This window comes from Terrapene carolina, unplaced genomic scaffold, assembly GCF_002925995.2.
Source record: "Terrapene carolina triunguis isolate 2854851 unplaced genomic scaffold, T_m_triunguis-2.0 Scaffold95, whole genome shotgun sequence".
NCBI classification, from domain to species: domain Eukaryota; kingdom Metazoa; phylum Chordata; order Testudines; family Emydidae; genus Terrapene; species Terrapene triunguis.
Genome location: NW_020664446.1, coordinates 3,197,284 through 3,213,405, shown reverse-complemented (window position 1 = coordinate 3,213,405; position 16,122 = coordinate 3,197,284). Strand labels below are relative to the sequence as shown.

Below are 16,122 nucleotides of genomic sequence, written 5' to 3'. Positions count from 1 at the left end.
ACCAGTGCAATAAAAGAAACCACGTGACTCAAAGGTTCCAGAAACCCATTCCACTCTGGCTGAAATTATCTTGTGAGGTGAACCCTGGAACTCTCTCCCCTTGGTACCATGGAGGGTGGCAGCCAGCCTGTGATATGTACCCCCAGAGCAGCCATAGTGCCCGGTTTATGCCCGAGTGAGCAGCCAAAGAATCAGAGAAGCTGGACAAATAATATCACGACTTAGAATTGTTTATCCCTCGATCCCAAAGCACTTGGCAAAGGAGGTTGGATTCATCAGCCCCATTTTACAGATGGGGAAACCGAGGCATGGAGCCATGACAGGACTTGTCCACAGTCACGCGGCAGATCAGTGGCAGAGCTGGGAGAAGACCCCAGGTCTCTTCAGGCCCAGCCCAATGTCCCATTGCAGGATTGCTCCTAAGAGTCCTGTTTGAAATGTCCCCCTCCCTCGGCAGACTGTTCCACAGAGCTTCAGAGCAGGACCCTTCCCCCATCACTAGCCTACATGTCCCCTTTCCCAGTGTCACCCCCTAAGTTCTGGGTAGACTGCCAGGCGTCCCCCTAAGCAAGGCCTGTCCCTCCTTGGCGTTTGGTAGAGATGAAAACCTGGATCTGAACTGCCCCAGACACTGAGGGAATCAACTCTGCCTCTTGCAGCTACTGCCCATCCCCCCGTCACTGCCCTTGTCCCCACCTCCGGACTTCTCAGGCCTCGTCTACATGGGAAAGTTGCACTGGTGTCCTTTGAATGGTTTTTAAATCTATTTCATTTAAACAGATCCTGCGGGCTGGATTCTGGTTTGATTTAAGAGCCGCTTGTTTCCATTTAGCTTGAGTCAATTCCCGATTGACCTAAAGTGAAGTAAGCTGATCGGAAACTGACAAAAGAGCGTCCACACACGGGTATACACTAGTCTAACGAAATTGGTTTAAAATCCCACCCGCAAACTGGCCTTATGCTACTTTCCTGGCCCTCATTACTGTAGTGCCTGCGAACCTCATAATCTTTACCAGATTTATCCACCCCACCCCCGCGAGGCAGGCCTGGACTCTGGCTCAGGTTTGAGCCCAAACCCTCTTTCTGTCCACACACAAACCAGTCTGACTGAGGTCAGCAAGCACTCAGGGCCCGGTCCTAGGACCCTGTCTGGGGGGTCAGAGCCTGAGTCCCGCTGCGACTCAGGTCCGAGCCCCATCAGTTTGCCGTGTGTCCGCATCTCAAGCCGCAGCCCCGAGTCAGGCAGTCTGCGTGGTGCAGGCCAGCGTTAGCACAGTTCTGAGCCCCGGGGCCAGCAGCTGCACACCCAGGGTTAGCTGCAGTGCGGATGCAGTGCCCGAGCCCGGGGCCCACAGCCCTGGGGAGGGGACATACCCACAGCTTGTCTGGGGCAGGGGGGACCAGCGGCTGCGGCCTGCCATGGGCTGGGGGTCAGACTGGAGGATCACGGTCCCTTCTGGCCTGAGCCCTTTGCCAACAGGGCCAGAGCCCCAGCCCGTCTTTAGCTCTTTTAACCTCTCCTGGCAGCTCCCCCCGGCCGGAGTCTCCCACCCCCAGGGGCCGGGCAGGTCTCCCCAGCCAGGGGCCGCTTGGCTAGCGGGGTGTCCGGTTACAGCGGGCCGGGCTGGCGGGGCTCCGGCCGGGGAGTCGCGTTTCACTCTGACATCAGCGGGGCGAGCGAGCGAGCCCGCTGGAAAAGCCACTCGGCCGGCGGGGCCCCCCAGCGCAGCCACCCGGCGCCCACCCAGGTAAGGACGCGGGAGCGGGGAGTCCGGGGCGCTCAGCTCCCTGCTCCGCCGCGGAGATACCCCCCGGCCCGCCCCCTTCCTAGCCCTGGAGAGGGGCCGATCTCACCCCCCGGCCGAACCGGATCCCAGCTGGGAGCCGCTCCGGAGCCCGGCCTTTGCGCTCAGCCCCGTGCCCGGCTGCCTCTCCGCTCCGGAGCGCACGGGGCGAACGCGGCTCAGCGCTCTGCCCCTGCAGGGGAACCCGGCAGCAGGGAGCTCGCCCCCGACGGCTCGGGTCACAGCGGAGCTCCAGGCGCTCTGGTCGGGCCGCTGGAAGGGGGTGTGTCTGGGGCGGGGGGCGCACAGCTGTGGGGAGGCTTGGGAGACCCAGCGTGTTGTTTATGGCCGGGGGGGATGGGGGAGTGTTGATATAACAAGGCCCCTCCCCAACCCCAGGTCTGCCACAAGCGGCTCTTCACTGCCCGTAGGTAGTGTTACTGGGGGGGACTCAGGAGTTGTGAGCTCTGTGCCTGGCTCCTGGAGGGGAGCGTGACCTAGTCCCAGCTGGAGACTGAGAGCCAGGGCGCCGGGGTTCTGTTCTCAGCTCCGGTTGGCAAGTGAGGTCAGAGCAGGGGCCTGGGAGCCAGGATTCTTGGACTCTGTCCTTGCTGTCCTCTTGCTGTAGGGCCTCCCGCTCATTGCCGTTTGCCCCTCAAGTGGGGAGGACAGCGCTTCCCTGTCTGAGGTGGGTTAATCCATGGACGCTTGCAAAGGGCTTTGAGATCCTCCCGGAGGAGGTGCTAGAGGAAGGGAAAGAACGGGTACTCGCTGGGGAACAGGAGGAAGTTGCAGTCCAGCCTGGGCAGGAGGGGACCGTCTGGAGTCTAGCGAGAGAGAGGGAGTTGCACTGAGAGTTTTTTCCCTCTGAAGCACTGGGCTGGGGCGAATCGCCAGGCAGGACAAAGCCACCAGCGGCAAAAGTGCCAAACAAAGCACAGGGCAAAGCGTCTGCAGCATCCCTGGTGCTAGAGCAGGCCTAGGGATCCGCTGGAGGGACGGCACCGGGGGTGCATGTGGCTGGAGTGCTGCTGGCTGCATTCTGGTGACCCCTAGGAAAGGCATTCCGAGGGGCTGTGCAGCTGGCATGACTCTGGGTGCCTCAGGGCTTGTTCTGTTTCCACATGCTCAGCCTCGGCACCCTGGCAAATGTTTGAGTGCCTCAGAGGCGAAGGGACCATTTCAGCTTGGACATCTGGCCAGCTGTCCGGGGGGAAGCACCAAGGGAAACTGGGGTGCAGTGAAGTCAGAGCACAGGGGACCTCAGGAGAATTAAAAGCCTTGCTCAGCTGGGAGCAATGTTCCGGCTTTGCTCCTAGCAGCTGGTTTTGTCCAGAGATGAACCAGCTCCGTCCCTGCAGGACTAGCCGGCTCCTCTGGGAATGTTTGGATGGGGACAGAGGAAATGGTCATCGATTCTTGCCAGAGCAGCTGCTTCTGGTGGACGAAAGCACCTGGCTCTGTGGGGTGCATCTCCCCTTTGGGGCTCTCCGCTGCTGCCCGAGGAATGCAGAAATCTGGGTTAAAGATCCCACTGTGGTGGGGTGAGTGTAGCAGACACAGAGAGCGAGGTGGAGAGGTCTGCCCTATGGTCAAGTCCATGCAGGGTGCTGGGCCGCCCCACTTGTAGCTAAACCCAGCTAAGGACCTGCTTTCTGAGCGGCGCTGAGCACCCAAAAAACTCCCACTGAAGTCAATGGAAACAGGTGCGTGGCTCTGGGGAACACCCCTCTGCCCCACACCCACCTCCAAAAACCACAACAGAAGAGACACATATAAGGCACCCATCACCGGGGTGGCTGGGCGCCCTCCCGTGTCTCTGTGATCCTGGGGGAGAAGGAATTGCTTCTCCGATGCCTCCGGCTAAGTAGCTGGGTCCATTGATCCTAAGAGAACATTGCAGTTCCCGGGTGATCTCAAAGCAGGCTTCGAGCAGCAATGCGTCCTGGACAGGAGGGAGGTGAAGTACCCCCTAGGTCGCATTATTTCCGTGTCACACATGGGCAACCTGAGGCTCAGCAGGGACGGGCCCAGGCTGCCAGTCGCTTGCACTAACCATTAGACCACACTCCCCCAGCGCCACGAATCTCCGTCTATTTAGCCTACTGAAGGGAAGATTAAGAGGCGACTTGTTACAGCCACGTGCCGTGGGCAGGGGCGGAGGGAAGATGGCCGATGGCAGAAGACGCTTTCATCTAGCGGAGATGATCCAATTCAAACGGAGATGCGCATTTCTAACAGGCCGGGGGATTAACCATCAGAACAGGGACGTGGTAGATACTCCGTGGCCTGGAGTCTTTAATTGGAGGTTGGCTGTTCTTCTAAAGGACAAGCTGGAGCTCGGGCAGCTGTTTCGGGGCTGGAGATAGGAACCACTGGCTGAAACTGGCCTGGGCGAGGCAGGATGTCAGATCAAGCGATTGTAACGGGCCCTTCTGTCCTGAATCAAAATCAATCTAGGACTGAACCCCGGGGGTGGCCTGCACTGCTAATGCTGGCTGGCCAAACCATTTCAAAGAATTTGAAAGCCCATCACCCGCCCGGAAAGGAAATACACTATTGATGGTTTCCTGAGAACCAGTGGAACTGTGCTCCTGCTACAAGATTGGGAATAAGACACCTTTCCTATCACTTCTCTCTTCCAAACCACCACACTTTCATTTGTCCTCCCCCAGGGGCCCTTCCTCCTTCCCTCTCTGGAGAAGACCCACGGGACACCGTGGGATGCAGGGGCGGCTCCAGGCACCAGCGCTCCAAGCGCGTGCCTGGGGCGACAAGCCACGGGGGGGCACTCTGGCGGTCCCTGCGAGGGCGGTAGTCAGGCTGCCTTCGGTGGCGCGCCTGCGGGAGGTCCGCCGGACCGCGGATTTGGCGGCAATTTGGCGGCGGGTACGCCGAAGCCGTGGGACCGGCGGACCTCCCGCAGGCATGCCGCTGGATCCGTGGGACCGGGGACCTCCCATAGGCAAGCCGCCGAAGGCAGCCTGCCTGCCGTACTTGGGGCGGCAAAAAAGCTAGAGCCGCCCCTGGTGGGATGCTGATCAGACCCAAATGTCTGAATGGCCAGAGATCTGCTCCGTGCTTTGCGCCACCCCAGGCAGAAGCATCTCCCTGTGCTCTGGTAACCTAGTTCGCTTTCCTTGCAGGCGTTAATGGCTTCTTGGCTTTGAAGAGGGAGAGGCTGCCCAGGGCTCCAGTCTCTAAGTGATGGTGGCGACCGGACTCCGAGACCCAGACAGCCCGTGAGAATGTCCAAACCTGCCAACCCGACCCCTTCTCAACTCCTCTTTCTCTTGTTGTGTTTGAGCTGGGCCCTGACATGGCCCTGCGGGGCGCTGCCCAGTGCCCCGGACTACCTGCAGCGCGGCTGGCAAAGGCTGCTGGAGGAAGGAGAGAGCTGCTCGGACTGCAGCCCGGAGGAATGCCCCACCCCCCGGGGATGCCTGGCAGGCCTGGTGCGGGACCCGTGCGACTGCTGCTGGGAGTGTGCCAACCTGGAGGGGCAGATCTGCGACCTGGACAACACCAATCACTTCTACGGGAAGTGCGGGGACCACCTGGAGTGCAAGCTGGACACGGGGGACCTCCGGAAGGGCGAGGTGCCCGAGCCGCAGTGCGCTTGCCTCTCCAGCCAGACCCTGTGCGGCTCTGATGGGAAGACCTACACCCAGATCTGCAAATTCCAGGAGGTGTTTCATGCCCATCCCGAGGCAAATCTCACCGTGGCCCACGAGGGACCCTGTGAATCAGGTAGTGTCTGGATTCAAACCCCTTCCCCTCCAACGCCTTTCTTTCAGCCTTGCCCTGCATGCCAGCCAAAGAGCTAGGGGTACATTCCATGCGTCAGACCAGGAGTCCCAATAACAATGGGAGCTGTAGGTCTCTTTCAGATGGGAAACCGAGGCACAGAGCGATGAAGTGACACACTCAAGGTCACGCTGGAAGCCTGTAGCAGAGCAGTGATTTAACCGTCCTGCTTCTCCAGTGTAGCACAGCAAATAGTCCCCAGTGGAAATCTGCAGCGACCTTTGCCAAGTTTTTCTGGGAAGATCTCTGGGGGTTTTCAGAAGCTAATACACTCAAAACACATGTGAAAATTCCAGGGAGTCGTTAGCGAATTCTTGGGTTCATTACTGACTAGTTTTAAATCAAGCTGACTTATTTCACCCTCTCTTGTCATTGCAAACAGAAATAGCTGCCCCACCCCTCAGTCTTCCTGGGATCTTCCAATCGCTCCTGGAAATGGGAATTTGGGCTGCTTTCATCTGGTTTTCTGACTTGTTTTAATTTACTTTTTAAAAGCCATCTCTAGTTTATCGGGTAGGTTCTGGAAGGAGACTAGGAGAAATATACACCATTCCACACTATAGCCTGAGGTTAGCGCTGTTTTTTTTAAAAAATATTTCCAGTATTTTCTGTCAAATTTGCTTTCATTAAAAAAATCCAACATTTCTATCCTTTTTTATTGTGAAGAAAACCTCCATTGAGCTGTTGCCTGCAGACAGACACTGAAACAATCCTGCTAAGAAAGAGATGGGTCTGCCCTCATTTGGTGTAGTGGGGTGTTCACTCTGAAACCTAGTGCCAGCAGCTTACACCTCCAACTATGCTAATTGCTTCACAGCTTATTCCTTTCACAGTACCCTCCCTCTAACGTGCTTTATCTTGTGAGATCTGATTTCTTGGCAAGGATACTCCGCAGGAATGTGGCTGCATGCTCCAAACGAGGCAAATAACTGACTCTTCTTCCAGTTGCTTGCAGCTGTGTCTGTCCTCAGCATGTTTAGGTAGGTAGTTTGATTTCTAAAAATACGAATAAAGATCTGCCGATCTGAGATTGTGAGAGCCCCTGACACAGGCTACAAAAATAAACCAATACCAGCAGCTAACCCCCCACCCCCGGCAGCCTCTTCAGAAAACTGCCCTGCCCACGTCTCGGCCCTTCCCAAGCCCCTCCCATCGTATGTGGCAGAGACAACCCCCGGTCTTGGAGAGATGCAGCAGCCCCACCCTCGCCCTCTGCAAGGTCGCCTGGAGAGCTAAGGGCGAGTGCGCACACAAGTGGGTTCCAGGGGCATGGCATGAAAACTGGGCTGTGGCTAAACACGTAACCCTGAGAGTCTCAGTTCCCCCTTTCCTGCGCTTGGAGCAGGGACAGGAGTAGGGAGGTGGCTTTAAGCCACTTTCGTGCTTCCTGCATTCTAGAGCCTGCTCGGTCCTGGAAGTAAGTTAGAGGAGCCTCAGGGCTGCTCTAATTTACATCTGCTTCCCAGGGCCTGAAGGAGCAGAGAAAAGCCGCAGTCGAGTGTGCTCCAGTCGTGCCCCCAACGTGCTCTCTATGCCCGGGTGCCAGCTCCATGTGGGCTGGGGAGGCCCCTTGCGCAGGGGCTGGGGGATTTGCCCCTCCTTTAAGCAGCCAGAGTCGCATGAAAGGGCCTTGGCATAGCCGAGAGCCTGCGCGTTATTGATCTCGCCCCCTGGAGAAGGAACTTGAATTGTCCCCCGGGGGGGCTAGGAGGTGCCACCGAGACACGCCTCCTCCCACAATTTGCCCCATTGGCAGATGGAAGCCGCGTCAGGTTATGGTGGAGGGGCCGTGCCCCCCTCACTTCCCCTGAGATAGCTGCACTGAGAGGTTTCTGGGCTGGGCAGCCTGCTGGGCCCTTTCCTCTGTGGTCAGCAGGAGCTTGCGGGGGGCTAGGGGGTCAGGCTGGCGTTTAACGAGCTCGCTTTCCAAACCTTGGGGCTTTGGAAGAATGGTGCCCTTCGCTGGAGGGAGAAGTGACTGAAGCCCCAGGCTGCCGGGGCTTCTGCTGGGTTGTTATTCTGCCTCTTCAATTGGCCAGACAATTTTCAAAACAAACACGCCGAAAAAGCACCCGCGGGCGTCTCTTCCCATTTCCTGGCAGGAGCTGTTGGTGGTTTGATGATCTCATTTCCCTGGAGAACTCGCACGACCAGGCCAGGATGGTACCACGTGTGCTGGTGTCATGGCTCAGCCTGAGATAGCCTTGAAAACTCCCCCCCCGGACCCTAACATCTTGGATGGGGTCAAAATCCAACGTGTATTTTCTGCACAGACTCTGTATTTTCAGTCTCAGTCTGACTAGTGCTGGAGATTCAGCAAACCAACAGCGAGAAGGAACCAAAGCACCGTCTCTTGCAGCGAGGCGGAGCCCGAAACAGCGGCTGTCTCCGTGAGCGGGCAGAGCCCCCAGGACTGGAACGGTGCGGCGCACATCCAACAAAGGCGTCGCGGTCTTGGAGACCCCCGCCATGATCTCAGACGAGCTGTCGGGGGGCGGGACGCTTCTCCCCCAGGACCTCAACCCCTGGGGTCTGCAACGGGGCCTGGTGATCAGTTGAGCTTCTGGTTAGGGTGGAAACACAGGGCAAGAAAAGCTCTTTTTGGTGACGTTTTTAACCACGTTTTCCCCCTATTGGCGCTGTAACCAGAAAGGCCGCCCACAGGCTACTGTGACTGTTATCCTGTGTTATATGCATGGTGGGAGCAGCTTTCAGATGTGCTTGGAAAGGGCCTTGCACACAGAATCAGAGAAATGTTGGACTAGAAGGGACTTTGAGAGGTCGTCTAGTCCAGCCTCTGAACATCCCTGATTTACCTCCCTGTGACTGGGTAGGAGTGTGGCCTAGTGGACAGGGGACTGGGACTTAGGAGACCTGGGTTCATCCCCTGCTTCTTCCACTGGTTTACCGGGTGCCCTCTCAATGCCTCAGTTTCCCCAGCTGTACAATGGGGATAATTGATACTGACCGCTTTTGGGAAGCACTTTCAGATCTAAGGATGAAAAGCGCTAGGGATTAGTATAAGCGCTCGTCTACTACAGCCGGGAGAGTCAGAGAAGTTCCAGCATTGCCAGCTCCCATGCTGTTTGATATCTTACCTACAGCCTCAGCTCCTGGAGTCAAAGGATTTTGGGAGAATCTGAGTTTTCTTTTTTTTTTAAAACAAGTTTCTAGCCCTCCTGGTTGCAGACAAAAGCCTTCGAAATGCAGAAGGCGAATGAAAAACGCCCAGCCTTGATTCCTGGTTCAAAATCTCATGAGCGTGAAGCCAATCTCCTGATTTTGGGAGAGGTCACTCAGGATTCATTAACCTTTGGGTTTGTTGGTGCTGCAGGAAGCCAGCCAGCATGTGGTGAGGGGCAAAGCGTAGCTGGGGAAGACTAAGGTAAGTGTCGGTCTCCGGGGGCCGGCACTGGATGATTGCAGGGGTTAAACGGCTTGCACTAAGGTAGCACGGTTGGGTGGGTAATTGAGTCTGCCTGGCCTCATGGTCGGCATGTGAAGGGCATGACTTTGAGCGTGCGGCGACTTTTCTGAAAGCCTTGTGACAGGGGCTTAGGCTGGGAAGACCGACAAGGTCTTTAATGAGAAAGTGGCACCTGCTGAGCTGCCATCCTAACGAATGGCTGCTCCTCAAATCGCTCCGCTTGCTTTCCACCCTGGACTTTTGCCTGCTCCCCTGGCACGTTTCGGCTGAGGATCTCAAAGCACTTTACAGACGTTCACTAGTGAATCAGCACCTGTCTCCCCACCTAGAAAGGTTGTGACTTGCCCAAGGCCAGGCTGGGAGAACTGGGAGTGGAACCCAGGAGTCCGGACTCCCAGTCGGTTGGCCTAGCAGCTAGGAAAGATTCCCTTGCCTGTAGTGCTAATACATTCATGAGTAGACCCTGATGCCCAGTCTCTGGAGCTGAGTGGGGTTGTTACGGCCTCTGGTTCCAAATGAAATGCTCCTGAAGCCGGGAGCGGCATTGCCCCAGCGGGTGCGTTGGCTTGGGATGGAAGCAATGGGCTGCGGCCGTCTCTGGAAGAGGGATGTTCACGAAGGCGCTTCAGGGCTCCGTCCCCCTTCCGGGCCGATGGAGGGAACATGGGCAGGACTTGGGGGGAAATGCAGAATGGGCAGAGCGCCGAGGTGGGGAAAGAAGGGGGCCAGCCAGTCAAGGTGACGTGGGCTGGTGTTTGGTCCTCGGGGTGAGCTGAGCTAATGGAGGGAGGAGCGCTCCCAGCGGCCGTGGGGTGGGTTGGAGGCAGCGATCAGGCCTGGGCCTGATTCGCCTCCAGTGAAAATCAGGAATGGTTCTGGTGGTGTGAGACCGGAACGGTCCCAGGAGCAGCTGCCGTCTGAGTGGGATGCTGGGCTGGGGCACGTCCGTCTGCCCTGAGGAGCGCTACGGAAGTGTCTCTGTCAGCCTGCGATCGGACCATGTATCTCCCACCCGGACGCTCTGCTGTGGGGCTGGGCCGGGCCTGCGAGGGGCTGGCCAATCGTCTGAACCAACGGGTCCCTCATCTCATCTCTCTCTCCCGCCTCCTTCCCCAGAGCCCCAGATCTTGTCTCCTCCCTACGACGTGTGGAACGTCACCGGGCAGGACGTGATCTTCGGCTGCGAGGTCTTTGCCTACCCCATGGCATCCATCGAGTGGAGGAAGGACGGCGCGGAGATCCTGCTGCCGGGAGATGACCCCCACATCTCCGTACAGGTGAGCTGCTGGATCAGAGCTCTGGGCAGTGGCTGGGGTGGGTCGCCCTGTCATCAGAGGAAACCCCAGCTCGCTGGAGGGACAGCGAACCTCCCCTGAGCTGCAGAGCGGTGTTTTCTACCTCTCTCCTTGGCGTCTCGTCTCTGTACCTCCTGCCTGCAGCCGGGCTGTTGTATCCCTCTGTACTGCCACGTCCCCCGTAATCCCTTCTGTTGCTCCCCACCGGGCCCCTCGCAGCTGTCGGATTTCCCCAGGAACCCAGCTCCACGTCACTCGCTGCTGGTTGGCTCTTTGCCTTCTCCCCCAGCGGTGCCCCCATGTTTTCGTGCCCTCTGGCCAAACTGCCATGGAATCACCTGGCCGTGACGCTTTCTGTCCCCACGGCTCCACTGGCGGCCCAGCGCTTACCACCCCAGCGATACGTCTTCTGGTGCTCGGGGAGGGCGAGCCGCCGGCTGAGATTCTGTTCCCCCTAGCGCAGCAGTAGGAGAACAGGGCGTGGTCAGCTTTGTTGAACCCAGTGATTAAAAGGGCCACAGGCTGGTCAAACCCTAGGCCAGGTACCGGAGTCACAGGGGGATGGACTGAGAGTGCCAGAGAGGGGGAAAGTAACAGGAACGAAATGCAGCACAGCTCCAGCAGGATGTTTGGTCATTATGGGGAGAGCTTGAAAACGGTCCCGTTCTGGGGACGGCTGAGTTAAGGGCCACGCCAAGCTAGATTGTTGGCCTGGCGCATGGTTCCGCTGAAGTTTTGCCTCCAACTGAAGCAACTCCCGTTTGACGAACGCATAGGGCGCTGGCCAATCCCACAGGAAGCTTCGTTTCCCTCCCCGCCAGAGGGAGGGACCGTGGCTCTCTGCCACAAATCGCCGTGTTTAGCAGTGGCTGTGGCCTGATCGGGTCATAACTAGACATCTGCTTCTTGCCTGAGAAGGAGAGAAACAACATGCTCTAAGCATGATCGTGAGCAATCTCATCACCGGGGTATCTGCCAGGTCTAAAGGATGGTTTTCATAGATTAAGGCAGAACAGACTAGATCTAACAGCCTATCTCCTCACAGGCCACTTGCATTTCACCCCGTTAACCCCATTTGCTGCCCAATCTCTTGTGTTTGATTAAAGCATCTTCCAGCAGGCAGCCAGTCTTGATCTGAAGACGCCAAGAGATGGTGAATCCACAGTCCCCTTGGTAGTTTGTTGCAATGGTTCATCACCCTCGCTGTTAAAAACGTGGGCCGTATTTCTCCTTTGAATTTGCCTGACTTTCATTGTCAGATTGACAGATGTTCAGGTCCAAAGGGACTGTTGTGATCCTCCAGCAAAGCAAAGACCAGAGCCCCTCAGCCTGTGGTTCCTGCACCGAGCCAGCGATCTGTGGTTGAACCTAGCCCATCTCTGGAACGTGGCTGGAGCATGTTCTTTTCTTCCACCTCAGGCAAGGGAAAAAACCCCAAACCCACAACCGGGCCACAAACGTATGTCGCAGGCAGGTGAAATCAGGTCTTTTCCTGGAGTAGAGGTGGGAGCTGCAAAGCAGGGCCTTAGAGGGAGAGGAAATAGGGCCTAGTTTGGGGGATCTCAGGGGAAATGAAGTTCTAAGTCGCCCCCGTCAGCTTTGAATTCCACATGAGCCTGTCTCACAAGCTGCCTGGGGACAGAGAGGAGGACAGTGCCTTGAGGGGCTAGTTGCTTTCTTTAAAGGAGACGCGTGTTGGACAGAGATGCGTCAGATCACTGGAAGGCCGCGGAGATGGGGGCAGGCCGGATTCTGGGCTCGTTGAGGTTTCCCCCTCCTTGCTTGTCCAGTTTAATAGCTCAGTTGTGTTAATGACGAGCGGGAAAGGCCCTCGCCGGGGGAGAACAAGACGGGTTGCCGTGGGTAGGCAGCCAGCCAAGGAAAGGCAGCGCCACGCCAAGGCTGGCCCAGACCCGTTTCCTCAGGGCTTTAGCTTTATTTCAGTCACATGAAGCTGGGGACACCGATGTCACCTTCCCCTCACCTGGGATCTTCTGCAGGGGCCGATCGGTTCCCTCCAGATAACATGGCTGCTGGTCACGTTGCTCTGGGGCCTTCCAGCCTGTCTCCTGGAGCTCTCCCCAAATGCGCTCCCAGTTGGCTTTTGTAATCAGCTGAGAGCCTGCTGAGCCGTCACAGGTGAGGCTGGGCCCAGCTCCCTTTGAAGGGCCAGCTGCCCTGGGAGACTTCACCAGGCAGGGCCAGATCCCCAAAGGCATGTAGGCTCCTAACGCCCATTGAAATTGTCCAAAGTCCCCCAGGGAGCCTGTGGCAGATCAGGGAGTTGAACCCACGTCTGCCCAGTCCCAGGTTGGTGCTGTAATCACTGGCCCATCCTGCCGGTGTGAGGCCATCACGGAGATCTGGCTCAGCTTTGTGCTGGGCTCTGGGCAGTGACAGGCCCTGCCCAAGTAGCTGACAGCCTAAGCAGGCAAAGGGTGAGAGAAATGAAGTAATGTTACAGATGGGAAACTGAGGCACAGAAAGATTCAGTGACTTAGCCAAGATACGTGACAGAGGCGGGAATTGAACCTCATGAAACCCAATGCAGAGCCTTAGACCACCTGTCCTCAGTTGCTTTTTTAAATAACCCCTGGACTTCAGGAAGTCCTCCATGCGTTCCATTGACTTTATTTGTATCAGCCATGCACACACACTCCTGAATTTCCACCTCTGCCGCGGGCAGGGAACCTGCTATGTACAGGACCTCAGCGCTGTGCACCAGAATTCACCCGGAAGCTGGTATATATGTGTCAGACAATAATAAACTGTGCCTCACCAGTGAGATGCAGCCACTTCTGGGGTGGAATGCAGTGACCTTTCTGCATCATGAACAATTGAAGAGAGAAGACTTGTTTAGGGTGGGCCGTGGAGGCAGAAGTAGGAGTCATGGGAGGAAATTAAGCAAAGGAAAATCGAGTCCTGCGAGGAATTACTTGCTCTCAATGAGATGTTAGCCCACGGGAGGGTCGCCAGAGATAAGTGATGGATCCTTATCACTTGAGCCTTTCTTTGTGCAAGGCACTGGTGACGGACTAGCTAGAATCTGATAGGAACCGGAATGCTGGTGACCTTACGCCACTAACTACAGGCTAACAGCCGTCTGCTTCACTGGTCACCTACAGCTGCACTGAAACTGCTGCAATTCCCGGGTCTCGCTGGGATAGGACAGCACGAGGCGGGTGGAGGTGCCTGTGTCAGATGAAGTTGGGGAAAGAGTCACCAGGGGATGAAGGAAGGGATGCTATGGTACGACAATGGGAAGTGGGTGAGGGGAGTGCAGGGTGGTTCCCAGATCAGATAAAAATGCTGGCTGGAGATAGATGGCTCTGGACTGTCATGGAACTGGTAATCAAAAGCAATTCCAGCCTTCCCTCTGTTTGGTATCTCTTATTCCCTAGCGCAGTGTCCTGAAGGCAGCTCAGAGGCCCTGGGTTTGCAGGCAGGGCAGAGCAGGGATGACACAAACGTTCGGAGATCGATCGGTTTCTTCTGGCTTTGTGTATCCTGTTTATGCAAGGGCGGGGGGGAACCCCGGCAGAAAACCAGACCGCTGGGTGGGTTTTGCCCGGGCCCTTTTAAGTGTTTGCAGGGTTTTGTTTTTTTTAAAAGAAAGCCTCAGATTTTCACGTCTGAAAAGAAATGGGCATATTCCAGTTTGGATCCAGAGAGTCGCGTTTCCCAGCAGGCTGCGATGGAGGTCTCTGGATAGGGGTGTTGCAAGGGAGCTATTCCTGGAAACATGGCTCCCTGCCTGGCCTCAGTTACCGTTAAAGAGCCCTTCCTTCGCCTACGTCCCCCAGAAATCCCCACACAGCTGCTACTGCCTCCGGCTGCCAGCCAAGGGCCCTGTTTTGTAGAGCCACCACCTTTACCAGGCCACTAGAGGGAGCCAGTATCCTAGGGCTGAAATGCCAGGCCTCTGCCTAGGTCTGCCTTTTGTGCTGATGCCGATGGGCTACATTCACCCCGGGGGGGTCACATTCCTGCCTGCCTCCGAATTACACCGGGGAGGAGTTGGCCCCAGGAGGCTGGCCAAGAGAGACTCCTTTCCCTCGGCGCTGTCCTGGGGATGGCCTGGCAGATTCCCACAGCTGGACCCCGGCAGCCGCCGGCTTCTCACTCTGCCGTACGCCCGGCGGACGCTAGCTGAAAGTGTTTGACCCCAGTTCAGGGGCGGCCCCCAGAAGTACGAAGTGACCGGCTGGCTGCAGATCCAGGGTGTCCGGGTGACGGACGAGGGCACCTACCGCTGCTTCGCCAGGAACAGGGTCGGGGAGGTGGCTGCGCTCGCCAGCTTGACGGTGCTGACGCCGGGTAAGTGAGACGCCCCCCGGCCAGCCCCTGCGCTTCAGGGAGCTGGGTTCTGCTTTGCTGTGGACGCTTGGCCTTCCCCAATCACCAATAAAGCTACACTGGGGGCTCGCTGCACAGCTCCGTGCAGCTCGGCTAGGGGAGCTGGTGGGGGAGTTGGTTGTGGGTCTGCCCTTTGTGTGGTCAGCAGGGACTTTCAACACCGCAGCAGCACTCTGCCACCTGAGATAAAGGAGGAACTCCATTCTCTGAGGCAGCCACTTGAGGGGGACGCAACACACCCCTTGCCCGGTGTCTTACCCACTCTTGACCCCTAGAGACAAGTGGGGGCTCTTAGGCCAAACTACAGAAGGATGGAGACGTGGGGCTCAGGAGAGCTCGGGAGGAGGGGGGTGCGTGCGTGCGTGCGTGCGTGCGTGCAGGAAATGTGCACACTCACAGCTGTTGGTTCCATTAGACAAGATCAGAATGAATATGTTATTTTTGTTTAGAAGGGCTAGAAACCCGCCTGCTTCAGGGCATCCCCCAACCACTTGCTGACAGGGGTCAGGAAGGAGCCACCCTCAGGGGCAGGTTATTCCATCATTGTCCATTGTGGGGGTTTCTTGCACCTTCTTCCGGCCACTGGGCTGCTTGGACCCATTGCTGTGAGTTAGCAGAAGCAGCTTCATATTGGGCTTGGCTTTGGGCACTAATCGACCCCGGTCGAACTTCACTGTTGGCAGCGGGATTAGCCCAGGGATGGATTTGGCCCATTAGGATTCAGGGTGTTGAGCGGTTGGGTTAACCATCCCCAGGGGCAGGGAGAGGCGGAGGGGCCCGTGGCCCGTACCGCGGAGGTTAGGTAGAACTGTACCCCTTGGCTTCTGTGCTGTCTTTCCAGATCAGCTGAACATGACGGGGCTGTCCCTGCCCAGGCCGCGCCCGGGGCCCGAGGACGACGCGGAGAGCGAGGAGTCGGACGATTATTACTAACGGCTGCAGCGGGGAGGTGGGATCCAGGAGGGAGTCGTCGTCCGCCAGCCTTCCTCCTCTCCGGCAGTCCGAGGCGTGAACCTCTGGGGGTGGCGTTTGGGGAGATCCCCGGAGCAGACTCCTCTCCCCCACATGGAAACTCCTTCTGCTATAAACAGTTTTGGGTTGAGATCTTTTGGGGTGGGGGTGTCCATCTTTCAACATATCCCTTTGCTGGGTGAAGGGGGCAGCAGGAGGGTGGGGGGAGGGAGGGCTTATTAGGGGTTTACTGGCTCCCAGCAGAGGTGAATGCTAACGGCACCTGGAACCGTGCAAAGAGCGTCTCCCGATTCAGAGAAGCTCAGCACAAGTGCTGGCTTGGCTACGGGGGCCCAGCAAACAGGAGCTCGGCTAAGCACCTTTCTGGCTCACCTGGTACCAACAGACCGTGGGGATCCGATCAGACACACCCACCCACCCACCTACCAAGCGAGCCTGGCCACTAAATGGGGATGCCACTAATTGTCCGCTCCGATGTCCG

The 16,122-nt window shown here is 57.3% G+C and overlaps 1 protein-coding gene across 1 annotated transcript; it reads left to right on the top strand.

Moving 5' to 3' along the window:
* The first annotated feature begins 1,668 nt into the window (after positions 1-1,668).
* On the top strand, positions 1,669-15,829 carry KAZALD1 (Kazal type serine peptidase inhibitor domain 1). The gene is made up of 5 exons (XM_024206308.3): positions 1,669-1,748; positions 4,931-5,534; positions 10,135-10,295; positions 14,483-14,630; positions 15,511-15,829. The coding sequence occupies exons 2-5, from the start codon at positions 5,033-5,035 to the stop codon at positions 15,600-15,602; spliced, it is 903 nt and encodes a 300-aa protein (XP_024062076.1). The 5' UTR covers positions 1,669-1,748; positions 4,931-5,032; the 3' UTR covers positions 15,603-15,829.
* The last annotated feature ends 293 nt before the right edge of the window (positions 15,830-16,122 follow it).

Bases quoted from the DNA above. Each gene is read 5' to 3' on its own strand.
- KAZALD1 (XM_024206308.3), top strand. From the start codon at position 5,033: ATGTCCAAACCTGCCAACCCGACCCCTTCTCAACTCCTCTTTCTCTTG. The intron at 5,535-10,134 runs GTAGTGTCTGGA...CTCCTTCCCCAG, and splicing joins CGAGGGACCCTGTGAATCAG to AGCCCCAGATCTTGTCTCCT. The intron at 10,296-14,482 runs GTGAGCTGCTGG...GTTTGACCCCAG, and splicing joins ACCCCCACATCTCCGTACAG to TTCAGGGGCGGCCCCCAGAA.